This window comes from Egretta garzetta, unplaced genomic scaffold (assembly GCF_000687185.1).
Source record: "Egretta garzetta isolate BGI_Z169 unplaced genomic scaffold, ASM68718v1 scaffold810, whole genome shotgun sequence".
NCBI lineage: Eukaryota > Metazoa > Chordata > Aves > Pelecaniformes > Ardeidae > Egretta > Egretta garzetta.
Window position 1 is genome coordinate 370,343 of NW_009258315.1, and position 14,709 is coordinate 385,051.

General features: G+C 42.1%; 1 protein-coding gene across 7 annotated transcripts in view; it reads right to left on the minus strand.

Moving 5' to 3' along the window:
- The window catches only part of TMEM131L (transmembrane 131 like), an 87,361-nt gene that overhangs the window by 35,782 nt on the left and 36,870 nt on the right, over nucleotides 1-14,709 (minus strand). For 6 of the 7 annotated variants that reach the window (XM_035894884.1, XM_035894890.1, XM_035894880.1 and 3 more), the window contains exons 3-7: nucleotides 12,196-12,267; nucleotides 11,145-11,268; nucleotides 9,943-10,059; nucleotides 7,460-7,570; nucleotides 1,081-1,158 (exon numbers count right to left, since the gene is read on the minus strand). In XM_035894884.1, coding sequence (XP_035750777.1) covers nucleotides 1,081-1,158; nucleotides 7,460-7,570; nucleotides 9,943-10,059; nucleotides 11,145-11,268; nucleotides 12,196-12,267 — 502 coding nt within the window. Of the gene's footprint in view, nucleotides 1-1,080; nucleotides 1,159-7,459; nucleotides 7,571-9,942; nucleotides 10,060-11,144; nucleotides 11,269-12,195; nucleotides 12,268-14,709 lie in introns of those variants that run through there. The other variant, XM_035894904.1, reaches the window with a different exon arrangement.

Sequence of the window (14,709 nt, forward strand, 5' to 3'; positions counted from 1 at the left end):
GGGGGTGGGGAAGCATCTCTGGGAATGGGAGGCCAGTTCACCGCTCACACGGCATCAAAGAAACCCTCAGCCCTTGAAATGGCTGCCGGGGCAGGAGAGGAGCTGCTCCTGTGGAGACTGGAGCACGGGGATGGTGTGCCCTTGGGAAGCTCACATCAAGGAGCGGGCAGCTGCGCTGGTGCAATCTCAAACGTCTGGGAGCATCTCAAGCCTAGCCTCGTTCACCAGTGCAATGCACGAATGAAACATGGGAGTAAAACAGCACTGCCACATGTAATGTACAGAAAAACAGCTGTGGAAAAGAAGGTGCCACAGACCACAGCACGGGCCAACAAATCACCCCGTCGAGTACCATCATCACTGCGAACCAACACCCCTTTACTGTGTAAGGACATTGGAAGAGGGAGGGGAAGAGGAGATTCGGATGGCACTGCCCAGAAGGAGGAGGAGACCTACCATCCTGAGCACTCAGAGCTTTGGGAGGGGGCTTTTCTGCTAACAAGCTTGCCCCTCCTCAGCTCTGCCCAACACCGAGGCCACCTTCAAAGCCTCACAGTATAGAAACATAGAATCATTTAGGTTGGAAAAGTCCTTTAAGATCATCAAGCCCAACCTTAACCCAACACTGTCTCCTGAGCACACAGCCTGGACTTTGGCCACTCAGCTCACTGATCTCTTGTCAGTGTGAACCAGAAAACTTGTGAAACATTTCTGGAGAAAGGAAATCGCTGCAATCTAAGCACTTTTGTACTCCATGTAAGTAATACAATGCCTACACATTAAAACACTTAGCCTGTTGGGTTGGAGTTATCTGGGGGTGGGGGTGGGGAGGGGGTGGGGAGACTGGGTGTCTTTCTCCATCTCCCCCTCTCCTAAAGGTACAGTGTGATGTCTGTGACATCTAATTTATACCATGGGGTATGGTTTTATAAAAACATAGACAAAAGCACAATTCCCCTTTAAACTGAAACATTGGAAATTGCATTGTTGCTAAAACTTCTAGACCTCTGGAAAGTGCCCCTCTACACTTGGATTAAAGTAAGAAGACTTAAATAGATATAAAATGATAATAAAACATACCTTAACTTGCTGATATGCGTCATTAGGTAAACTGCATTCAAGTTGAACATGTAAGAGACTGGCATTCATCATTTCTGCCTGTAAGAAAGAAAAGTGAAGAAAACATCAAGCACACTGCTTCAAAAGCTGTTATATAAATCAGGTTCACATACCACAATTTATAAAGATAACACGACGTTTCTGCATGACACAGCAACATAATGAAATTTTAAAAAATAAACACAATTACTCTGTACAGTAGGCCAGCAATCAATCACCAGTTCTCAGGAACTCCATCAATATCTATTTACTTATTAAACTATTATTACACGATTATTAATTATTTATACAGCATCAACATGAGCAACCCTCATAAAATTTCATATGTCAATAAACAGTATTCAACAGAGCCTTTTTTTTTATAACAGAAAAGCTTCTTTCCTTGTTTTCTGTATATTTTCTTTGCTGATTGGATACTGAAATACAGTCGGTAGGCCAAGAACATAATGCTTCTTGGACATGGTCTGATATGCAGGCTTCAGGCCAAAATGGACAGACAGAAAACACTTGTTTTGCCTTTTTATTGATTGGAAAGGGAAAAGAAAAGACGACATTGATTGTGCCAGCTTGTAAAGCACTCATAAATCTAACAGGGCAACAGCACCAACAAAGCCAAGTATAGTTCATGAAAGCTATCTGGAAATCTGGACTGCCAAATTACTTGCATAAACTGCTCAGCCCGTATATTGTGATTCTAAGTAATAAAAAAAAAAAAAAATCAGAATGACAGACCTGTTACTCTATCAGTGCCTTAATTACGGCAAAATTACCTGGTGATTTTGAGCCTGAGGTGGAATACCCCTCCCCATCCAGTTTCTCTTGCCATACTGAACAAAGTATCTGAGAGGGGTATCTGCACGTTCAAGTTTCTGAAGGTGTCAGTGCAACTGACTTTATAGAATTTTGATAATTTGATGCTGAAAAGCAAAACTGTGAAGAAACGTTTTTACAGTATCCAACATCCTATTTCGTATCGCCCTGGGACAGGGTGCATTTGTGCAGAGAGTAGATTTACCGCAAGCATGGCATTTCATGGGGTCCGGTTTAATAAAAGCACAGCCCAAAAGGAAGCCAACATACATTCTGCATTCCTGATTCAATTGGATTTCATATCAAAATGACTGAGGCTTCACACAAGAGGGCGATGTAACCTCTGCAAAGGTGGTCAGCGGCCACCAAAACACTGTCCCCAGTGGAGCTCTCCAGAGGACATGAACCCCTGCCACCTCCTTTCTTTTTCTACAAATGCTTTCATCCTTATCACATTTTGAGGGCAGAAAAAAACCCCCATCTGATTCCAAAACATGCGCCACTAACCAACCTCTCACAGCCCTGACTGCTAGTGGAGATTTAACAAGGCAGTCAGATTATGTAAAGAGCAACTTTGGGGGTCACTTCTCTGGTCAGATGAACCTTGATGCTTAGCCTTTCCTTCTCAGTGGTTGAGAGAACACTATCGCTTTCATGGTCCTAAATAAGGAGTTGTTAGCCCTTATTCAACGCTACTGTAGTTTAAGACCCAACACCCCTATTAAAAAAAAAAAAAAAAAAATCAGCTAAATTATTTTTTTCCAACTTTTTTTTTTTTTTTTTTTTTTTTTTAACTTCTTGACCTGGCATAGGTCTACATGGGAAACTGCCATCACCTTAAACTTGAAGCTGCTAATGTAACACACACAGAGGGGAAAAAAAATCTTATTGAGGTGTATTTGATGTTGGTCTGTTTTCTACTGGATTTTTTTTCTCTTTGTAAAGCTATCTTCAGAAAAGGAAAAGGGTTTTCATTTATCTAAGGCAGACAATAGATGCATAACTGCCGTGCCTACTATCTTACAACACTGGTAGGACAGCTGCGTTAACCCTAAAGAGGAGATAAAGCATCTGAGAAGAAAACACTGTCAGAAGCACAGTTTCCAAGAAGACAAACCCAGGACCATGTCTGGATCTCCCAGCGGTGCAAGCGCTCTGTTTACACTGTAACCATCACTGCCTACGAGTCTGAGCAGAGACCCGAGTTATGCAGCCTATGTCTGCACCAGAGGCGAACTGAAAATGAGAGGCACGGCACAAGGGGAGAAGTTCGAAAGAGTGCTGCGAAGCAGTGCAGCCACTGCCACTTCGCACAGCCACTGCCACTTCGTTACCTGGTGCCTCTATTTTGTATTCGGTACGCACGCATACATACTTGCACATACACACGCTCAGCACCCACAAATCCTATATGAACTGAATAGAGAAGTCTGACAGAAGCCACGTGAATGAAATGCTTACCAGTTTTGGAAAGTTCTTACATTTAGATTTTAAAGAAACAGATGCCTCTCTCAAAAGCACCCTAAAAACCTGAACCATCTGACCTGCAAAGAGCCCCGCTCTCCTGGCGAAGGTCTAGGATCCTCACTGGGGGACAGTACAGTAGGCAATTACTTATGACATAATTCATCCACCAGAAGAGAGACAGAGCATCAACAGGATGGCTGGCACAGGCCAGCTCAACAGCCACCAAGCAAACACAGACCCCGGGTCACTTTTAGGGGAAGAATTCCTTATTCTGCCTTAGATGCCCTGTCAATCAAGCATGGCTCTATACAAGATTTTTCACAGAAATATTCTTGCAACATTATCAGGACTGTAGAGTGCAAACCACTTCCTGGAGTTTGGCCACAGTATAATTAAAAAAGAACAAACATTGAACAAGCCTCCCCTTCTTCCTGCAGGCTGATACTTCAAAGTTTCTGTCCTGGACAGTCCCTGGCCCTGAAGAGCTACTTCCACTCTGAATGGCGTCAATAAGCTGCGCCTGTGATAATGATTCAGCAGAGTTTCATCAGTTTTTTGCAGGCAGTTATCAGGATGGCACACCAAGAAAATTCTACTGCCCTACTACCTTCCTTCTCCACACCCAAGCACCACACTTGCACACATTTGCTTCTCTGATCCTCTGTCCACTGGCACAAAACACAGCTTGAGGAGTCTTGGGTTCCTGCCAGTACTTGCAGTATTTCCATGTCGCTGGTTCATAAACTCCAAACTCCTCTGGGAAGTCAGTGAAGTGATGCCTGCATCTCCTACGATAAGACATTCCGCCCTGCAGGTCACTCCATTGACATTTCCGGTGTGTTTGTACAGCATTTTGAACGTAACGAGGCAGTGATGTAGCTGCCCTGTTAGCGCCATCCAAATATTAAACAATGCCAGAAAACAGGCAACTGGAGCAAAGACTACATCCAGAAGCTGGATAAACAAAGATGACCTATATGGGCTCCACCATCTGTTACGGCTTAGTGGTAACTAGCCACTGCTGAATGGCCACGTGGGCATACTACGAATTCACAGTGCTGGACACAGCTCTTCCTTCCTCCTGACAAGTGAGCCAGGAGCCCAGAAATCCTGGGATCCAGGACCACAGCCACAGCACGTTGATCCTGAACCCTTTGAAAGCTGAAACTTTGAAAAGAGCAACAGAAAGAGGGTGAAATTCAATAGTAGAAAAGGCAACCTTGTATTTTTCTTATTAATCACAAGAGTTTCTGCTAAAAAAAAATAAAATGGGGGAATGATTAAGAAAAAAGGAAGGTCTGTGTACCTTTGCTTATTAATGCATAAAAACAACCCCCAAATCAATGGAAGTTCATTTTCCACAAAAAATGCAAACACAAACCTGTCACATACTGTATTTCCAGTGGAAATACTACCGTAGAGATAAACTTTCATCTGTAATCCCCAGGGATATATCGTATTTCCAACATAAATACTCTGTAGAGGCACGATTTCATCCATATCCCTATGCACAATTCTGGCCATTCACTTTCAAAAGAAATTTTTACAAATCGGAGAAGCTGCAGAAAGGGGTCATCAACTTGGTTAAGAAATGGACAGCCCATCCCTGAAGAAGATAGTACAGAGCATGGATCGTTCAGCTTGGCAAAGGAAAAGCTGAAATATGCAATGTCACCTACAAATGCTTCTGGGTGTAAGCAACAGAAGCAGAGGGAGTTATATAAACTAAATGTGTAGCTTAAACAAATATAAACTGGCCACAAAGCAATTCAGACTGTAAGTGTAGGTTTCCAACCACCAGAGGAGTCAGAACAAGTATTTGGGGTTGTGGTAACAGTGCCTCCAGCAGTTCTGAGAAGCCATTTTACCAAGCACGTGATGGGACTAAATGACATTACCTTTCTGGCCTTGACGATCAAGGATGTCAGTATTAACCTCACAGCTTAAACACAACCACCTTTAAAACAGGAGACAATGGAGGCAAAAGACAGACACACTCCATGCCGTACTCGGTGAGCTTTCTCACAGGTTTCCAAGCAGTATCAGTAGAGTTCAGAGCTAAGGATACCTTTAGCGTATGAAACTAAACACTGTCGCCCAAGGTTGCAACTCATTCATCCCAAGATGACAAGGGATGTGTAAATGAGGCTTATGCCATCCTGAACTTACATTGGTATTTCACTTCAGTTAAAAAAAACAGGAAAGCAAATGTGCACAGCTATGTGAGCATGACTAGTTTGTTTTAAATGCTTTTTCACTACAAACCCCCATTGTGTGTTTAATAGTTACATATCCTTAAGTTTGCACGTGTGTAGTCACTCACTCAAACCTCACAGACCTCTCTTCCTTCCACAGCTTCTGAGCCTAAAATATAAACTGGACAAAACAGAATCATCCCAATTTTTATGGGATCTGGATTAGCGTATTAGTAGGGTAAACTGAAGGAAGCACTTCTGGAGAGGACAGCTATCTGTAGAGCAACATTATTCTAAAAGGAACCCAAACTCGAGCCATAAGCTCCTCTTCAGTATTCAGATCTTGTCTACCACCTTCAACAGCTGAGGAACCCGTCCCGCTGCCGCAGCATTTCCGTCCAAATCAGTAACATGCAGTGAACTCAAGAGTAATTCCTCAATTATAGCCCAGCACAGGAAAATTACACCCAGAGCTAGGAGAACTGAGTCAACGCTCTCACACAACTCATGTCCTGCAACAAGACTGGTGCTAGGTGGTACCATGCTCTGCTGCCAAACATGACCTCAAGCTTGTACTCTAGAGACATAATGTGTAGGAGAATTTCCTTACTGTACAGTGAGGAACAATGCCAAATGGTCCCCAAAACTTCTCTACTCAGCAACTCAAACAGAACTGCAAGGCAGCATCCAAAATTCAGAGAGTACCTGACAGCAACCCATCGAGCTAGATGTGAAGACGCAGAGAGACATGTCATGAACAGCATCCAAAAAACCCTTCTCAGTTCTACCTGTAGTACCCCAAATTACAAAACCTTAAGATTTTTTGGTTCCTTTGCAAGAGTCTGTCTGTGTATGCCCACAAGCAAGCACACCTGGGTGATTACACGAAAGAGACTGGAACAGAGGAAAAGAAAGGAAGAGAAGGAAATTGTGCATTATCCTTGGGTAGAGGTAAGATTGACCTGAAATATACATAGCAGACTGAAAAATACGATTTGAGCTGAGAATTTTTCTCAGGTAGAACAGAAGAAGATATCATGAAGGCAATCAATGCAGCTTATATTTAGATAAAAGATTAAATTGTTACGTGCTAAGATATTCTAAATGCATTTTTGAAAAAAACTAAATCTGTGTACAATACAGAAGGATATTTGAAAGATCAATTTTTCCAGTTAGCTGTTCACTTGAAAGGTTCTGTATGAGCTGGAAGACTATGAAAATACCCGCAACTGCAACCAAATGACAGAAATCGTTAAAGCTTCTTTGTACTGAAATTGTCACGCCTCATAAATCCACCTTGCTGTATTCTCCACAGCTCCCTGCTTTGGTCAAGCTGAGGTAAGCAAAGCTGGTACCTCTACCACTGATACGGGCAGGAGGGGATACTCCAGCCTGACTCCCAGCGCTTGTTCGCATCCACTCTTTTCAACTGTGGCAAACTGTTGGTGCGGCCCTGCTGTGAACTGGCATGGGGAACGGGTCTGAAGCAAAAACCAGAACAAATCTAAACTGTCCCCCATCCCGCCCCCCCAGCTTTATAGTACAAGTTTATTTTTTTTAGGACAGATCAATTCTCCAGTTTAGTTCAGAGCAGTGCTTCACAAACAGTTTTGCTGGCACAACTGAGAGGACAGCATACCACAGGAGCGTGAACGAGAACAAGTGGGAATAGTTTAAATGCCAAAGACTGTCTCACAACACCAGAACACCAGCTGATCACAGCAGTCCTGTATCTTGCAACCTCTCTCCTGCAGAGAGTGGTACTTGGACTTTTTGTTAGTGTTCCTTGCATCCCAACAACCTGAGGACAAAAACCTTTTATGTGTTTAAGATTTATGTTTCATCTCCATTTGAAAAGTATACTGTACCAGTGTGCGTGATGCCTGGACGTTTTGAATGTGTGGAAGAAGTAAGTAGGTGTTTGGTAGCTGCGCTCTAGGTTCTTCTGGAGAAGATGTCAGAGTTCCCGTTCCAAAAACCTGGTGTTAAAAAAAAAAAAAGTCATTACATCAACAACTAGCAGTTCAGCTATCACAGTAACATCCAAAACTATTCCACTAACAATAACAATCTTCCCAAGAAATAGATTGGGTTTTCAGATTAGATTATTTTAAAAGACAATGTATAAAGTTCCAGTGCGGAAAGTAACTATAGACATAAATGGCACTTCAACATCTTCACTTGTTCAGGCACCATTACGAAAACAAAACAAAGCACTCACCAGCAGAGCATCAAGTTATCTCAACAAGAAAGCATCTAAGCTCTCTTTGTATTCTTCAGGCAATTACAACACACATATGACCAACTGGCAGTGCAGTAATTTCTGGAAAAACTAGTCCAATTGCGTACTGAATTCAACGGCTTTGCCTTAAAAATTGAGTAGAATAATTTTGGATCATTTTGATTTTTTAAGTCTGCAGTTTTCAGAGCACTGTAAGTTTGGCAAGTTGAATGTTTTTACTCCATTCATATTCCACTCCACCAAGATTAGTTTATGAGAATGAGATGCAAGATAACGGGGGGGAGGGAAAAAAATCATTAGAGCTTAAGGAAAATGCCTTGGGGTTTTTTCACTCGTATGCAAAGATTTATTGGTTTTTTTTAATAGGAAAAACCACATGTTTTTAATGAAGAGGACAATACAATGCATTCTATGTGCACTGAACATCTCTGACTACAGATAGAAAATATCAGATCAAAGGGAATATGCTATTTTTTTTTTATGGAGACATTTACAAAGTACGTCTTACTATAATGGTACCTCTTCTCCATTTGGGTGAATCTTCTGTCCATGCTCTCACATAAATGCATTAGAAACATCAAACATGTTTCAAGGCTTTTGGGCTCTCAAGCGCACTGTAACTGTGCATCAACCACTCAAGTTATGCCCAATTTTGAAACTCTTAAACCTAATGCAAGCTGAAATCATGGGCAGCTACTTCCTCTCTTTCAGGTAGCTGGTGAAACTGTCCGTGAAAACCAGTCCATTACTGATTTTAGCAGCAGTCCAACAGGAGACAAATTGATTTTTTGGTGGCACTGACAACTGCTTCCCCAAAACTTGGTGATAAAGGCTCTGGCCGGAGCTGACTGGGCAATAAATCAAGGGGTCGGGAAGTGAGTGCAAGGAGAGGACAGATGTCAAAAAGAAAATATCAATTACTCTGTAATGCACTCTTCCCTCATCCTTGATGAAAAGTTCCTGCCAAATCTGGCATTACCTCTAATAAATAATATATAAACGCAACACTTGTATTAAACCCCATATATTACAATTGAACTTACCTATGCTTCAATTTAAGGAGCTTTATTTTCCAGCACAGTATCAAAGTATGAGAAAGGAATAGCTGGACAGTTGATTAAAGCTGGCATTGTTTTTAAATCACTGAATTCAGAGTTAGATTTTTCTTTAACGAATTCATAAAAGCAAAGATTTTGGAGTATATAATGTCCCTTATAAAAATAAAAAAGCTTAAGACTTGCTTGAATTCACTAGATAATCGGACAATAGACAGCTTTAATGCACAACCATTACTTCGACTTCAATGTTTTAAGGGCCTAAACCTCTCACCCTCTACATCCCCAATGTGTTTACATAAAATCCTACAGAGTAGCTGGAAACCACCTAAAATATTTCCTAAATAGGTTTTTTATGACAAACACATTCCAGCACAGTGCAGCTTTGCCTGCAGTATTACATAAAACCATCTAGTAGTGACACAACCACGACCTTCTAAGTACACATATACAAATACACTTAGTTTTACTACAGCAAGTAGCCCTACTAACAGTAGTACTTCTAACCATATACACGTATGAGGAATCATGAGACTAGCAAGGTCTGGTAAAAGGGATGTATTGTAAACATAGAATCATAGAATGTTTTGGGTTGGAAGGGACCCCTAGAGGTCATCTAGTCCAACCCCCCTGCAGCAAGCAGGGACACCGCTAACCAGATCAGGTTGCTCAGAGCCCCGTCCAACCTGGCCTTGAATGCTTCCAGGGATGGGGCCTCCACCACCTCTCTGGGCAACCTGTTCCAGTGTTTCACCACCCTCATTGTAAAGAATTTCTTCCTTATATCTAGTCTAAACCTACCCTGTTTTAGTTTAAAACCATTACCCCTTGTCCTGTCACAGCTGGCCCTACTGAAAAGATTTTCCCCATCTTCCCTATAGGCCCCCTTTAGGTATTGAAAGGCCGCAATCAGGTCTCCCTGCAGCCTTCTCTTCTCCTTGATTTGTACTGTGAATTCAATCAACTTTGAAAGTCTCCAAGTTCAAAACATATGAAAATCACATTTTACAACACAAGTAAATCCAAAACTAAATCTAAAAATAAGAGTAGTTACCTGATATGAAAGTACTCCATGAGATGAGGTATTTATAAATAATGAGCTTTCAATACTGCCTTCTTCTGTTGGCAGGAAGAGTACTCTGAAAGAAATTTTTCCCATCGCTGGAACCACCTGCAGGGAGCACAAAGAAGGTTGCTTGCTCGGTGCCCATGATAACGACACCCACCGTTCTGTTGCACAGCCCAACAGACATTTCCACATGTGCACCCCTATCTGCAGATCCCACTAAGCAGAACCTCAGCTCTGAGAAGTTTCATCTGTCCATAACTCTCGACTCTTACTATGGAAAGGAACTGAGACCACGCAGCATCTCGACGTATTATGGCTGGAGCTTCTTGGTGAGCTCGGGCCTCGTCAGTCAAGACCCCTTTTTGCACGAGAAGTTAATCGTGCAGCACCAACAGCCTCTGCATGCACAAAAACACACACCCACCCCATCCCCCCGCATATAGATACCTATTACAAAGTGAATCAATTCCCCCCCGATATATAGTCAAATGAGCCAAAGCTGAACTTGGGCAACACAATTAGTAACTGAATAGGTCTAACTGAAAGAACAATGATGTTTATGTCTGCACAGTAATACCCATTCAGCCATAGTAAAAAACACAAATCAGATAAAAGCGTAATGAAAACCCTCTGCACATCAGCAGAAGACAAAATCTGGGCTTCATCAAACTGAGATCACAGCAATTTGTTCTTAACATGTGTTATATTGTTCTACATCATTAAAAAAATTCAGAGTTCAAATAATGGTCTTAGATTATAAGGCAATTATGCTTATAATTGCAATACAAAATGCATAAAACATTTCACTGCAGATTTTTTTGAGGGATATGCAAGACCATTCAAAAGACTGAAAATTCAAGGCTGTAAAACACCCACATGCCTGTGGATTACTCCATAATGCTGCATAGAGCAGAATGAAATTTAAACAGACTCTTTAACACTGAAAAAATCTTCTCTTTTGCTGTTACTGTAAAACACATTTCCTACTGTAGGTTTTGGATGTCTTCTCCCTTACCAGTCTAAGTAGAAGTGAGCAAAAAAAAAAAATGCTAGCAAAACAGAAAAAAGTTGGAGGTCCTACAAAAAAGCACAGAGAGAAAACACAGAATGAAAAGCTTAGGCCAAAGGCAGCATGAAGGCTTGGCATTTGGCCATTACATAGTTTCCAGAAGTACATCAACACTTACCCGGCTATGAGCAGGAGACACATGAAACTGTCTAGTAGCTGTAAACACTGAATTCACTACAACTTCTCTATCTCTACTAGGGTTGTAGGCATGCAGCATTTTAGCTCTGGGTAACCCCAGTAATCTAAAGCGGGGGGGGGGAAAGAGAGAGAAATTATTCACTTTATAAGCACAGGCAATGCACAAACACAAATCACTCTAAAACATGTTGATATGCAACAATTTCCTAGTTGTAGCTATTCTTTGGAAACATGCCAAACAAATTTTGCCCTTTAGTATACAAAGACAAATAAGTAACATTGGGATGTGAGAGGTGCACTTAGCCAAAACTCATTTGAGTCACCAGGAGTTTAAGAATAAAAACAACCCTTAGGAGGCACAAAGTTTTGAATAAAAAAGTTTAAATAACCAAAGTCTTGTTTTGTCAGCTAAAGCAACAACTCTTCTTAAGGCTTTTGCTTTAGCTAATACATCCTAAAGCCCAGTACCTTATACATTCATTTTGTGCATCCCCTGAAAAGATTCCTTTAACTCACAAGGGGACCATGTTTCTTTTTGGTTACTGACAGACCAAAGACTGGTTATCATTTAAGAATAATTTTTTAAGTTTTCTTAGAGGAGAACTAAAAGAAAAAAAAAAAAAGAAATCTCAAGTATTCTACCAGTATGTTTTGCCTGGGACTTTCTGGATTTTATTTTCAGAAGTTAAAGGAAGCAACAAGCTCCCCCTCCACTAGGAAGACAATTTTTCAAGAAGTGAACAACCAGCATGAAGAACTGATTTGACACCCATGCAGAATCACCTGAAATGTACCCAGAATGTGTTATGGTTCCCCATTCCCTTTTCCTCTTTCCTAGAACTATGTTGATTTTCATTTATAAAGTATTGCAAGGCAAGAAACACAGTTCCAAGTCTGTGGCAGTTACTATTTCTCTCTTTTTCAGAGGATGGCATGATTGCAGCTAATGCTCTTTACTCAAACGTAGCCCAGTATAGTTGTTCCTCCCTGCTTCGTTATTAATCAAAATAATAGTAATGAAAGATACTCACTGCATGCCAAAATGCAGAACTGACGGGTGAAAATGTAAGGCCTTCCCATTTGGAGGCATCTTTGCAGAGAAGCTGAAAAAAAGGGAGAAGAAGCCACAATTAATATTTAGTGGGCATGATGCTACACATTGCAGGGAAGGAAGATATATTACAAGCTCTGACTCTTTTTAAACACACTCTATTTCCAAATCTTTTCCTACATTCCTCTCGCTGCCACAAGACTGACCTTTTAAGAATGTTTCTGTACAACAGCACATGCTGGAAAGCTCGTGCCAATAAAAGTGCAGTTTGAGAAGCATCCCATTTGAGAGGCGATGCTCCCTTCCTTGCACACATCCCCTTGGTCATGCCGATACACCTGTTTATGGAGCTGTGCAGTGAACTACAGAGGGAAAACAACTAAAAAAAGGAGTCCTGGGGAATGAAAATTACATCAGCATGGAGCAGATCCCCGGTCTCATCAGTTCGACATTCACGCAAGCACTGGTACAAGCACACCTGAGAGATGCAGAGGTAGCGGAGTAAATAGCAGCTTGGGCAAAAGCCGACATCAAAAGAAGTGCTTGCCTAGCTGTGGCTTTAATGCAAAAGCCAACTTGTTTCTTATATGCAAAAGAGAGTAAGAAATAATGTGAAACACACACATATCATCATCATCATCTTTCCTTTGCCCTAGGAAAATTCACAATAAAGTTCCCATCAGTTCTAGCACATTTTTAGCTTATTTCAACATGAGTCAATGCCCTATAACAGACAGAAATCCCAGGGTATCTTCACCACTTTCTCAATTAAAACTTGTCCTCCACAAGTCCCAACAACCACAGTGGTAAAAAACAAGCCCAGCACTTGTTCATTACATCTAGGTACACAGTGCTATGCTGTTAAAAACTTCCCCAGAAGCAGTCTGCATGTTGCATAGCCAGAACCAGTTTCATCTTTACTGGATGATGTTAATAAGCATCCTAGCAAGGATGAGTGTGAGAAGGGAGGGAGGGACTGTGGCCTCAGGAGTTACCCAGCTGCTTTGTATAATGTGTGGTAGTACAGTTAATTGGTCCCCAATTTAAAAATGTAGTTCTGTTAACATTACACCTTTAATATATTAAAGTACCTACATAATTCTGTTGTTATATTCCAAACCAACAGAGGCATCATAATTCATTACCAGTCAGGAAAAATCAGGTTTATTACTATGAAAACCCACAACTTTTAGGAAAACATTTCTCATACAAGGTAGCAAGCTCCCTTGCTGCTGTAGCTGGAGGAATGCAATATATCCAGGTAGCATTTTTGGGGAGCTGCTAGAAAATAACAAAAAAACAGATGATGCAAAACTACGAAGTCTGGATGAACGACAGTCTCCTTCCAACCACCCTGTCCCAGACCCAGCCAACTCTTGCTCCGTTCCTAGAAACACCGCAGCAACCAGCACCTTCCTCCCCTTCCAAAAGTCAGCCTCGGAGAAGTACGCAGAAGGGAAGTCTGAGTACCGTTGTTGTCAACACACACAAATTAAAATCACTTCTACAGTAAAAGCCCCAGACGTTTGGGGGAAGGCATACTTCTTAAGGGTCCTCAGATCCTCTTTTTTATATGCACACACATATGTAGCAAAATAAAAGTTAAGCCAGTGGTTTATGCCCTGCAGCATCGCCTTGAACCCCATCATCGCTTATGTTTCTACTGCTGAAATACCTTTTTCCACCAGAAAAACCTTTGCTGAGTAGGGCATGAAGCTGAGCGCTCCTCTGTGCCAATTCGTGTAATCGGCAGTGACTCTCCCAGACTGACTGATCTTCCTTCTGAGGAGCTCTAGCAGCATCAGCTCTTTTTCTCTCAACCCTCGTTCTCTGCAAGAGGCACCCAATGCACTGGGTGCAAATGCAGCTGTGGATGTAGGAGACTGCATTTTGTTCGGTTTGGGTGAACAAGGCCACACTGTAAGTGCTGGTTCTTAAAAATGCACAGTATTACCGTTCAGAAAACAATCACAGCCAAGCCTCTCTGCTAGTCAGAAAACAGGAAAAGCCCTGTGAGAGCAGCAGGGGGATCCCAGGGCTGCCATCCTTCTGGAGAAGACAGCCTGGATCTGGGATGGCTGAAGCTAAGCCTCAGCTAATGAGCTCTGCAGGCTCTGAGCTGACTCCTGAACAGGGAGGTAATTTCAGAGCATCCCTGGACCCCACTCCCCAGCAGCCCCAGGAACAGGCCCGTGGTTACAAGGCATCCAGCTTCTGCTCTGCGCCCCGCAAAAGCTGCCAAATTGCTCCAAGCCCCAGCCTGGCCCCGAAAGCAGAACAGCCACATTCCTATGGTGCTGCGCTCACAACCTTGCCTGGTGGCCAGCTCCAGGGCGTCTGCACCACTTAGCAGGGGGCCCAAACCCCAGCCAAAAAATAACTTGAGAGCTGAGTTTACTCAAAGGCTAGACTAGTGGAAAGAGAAATCCACTGCTGGTTTGGTTTTGGGGATCTTTTTTTTCCCCAAGGGAGAAGACGACAGGTTGGAATAGCA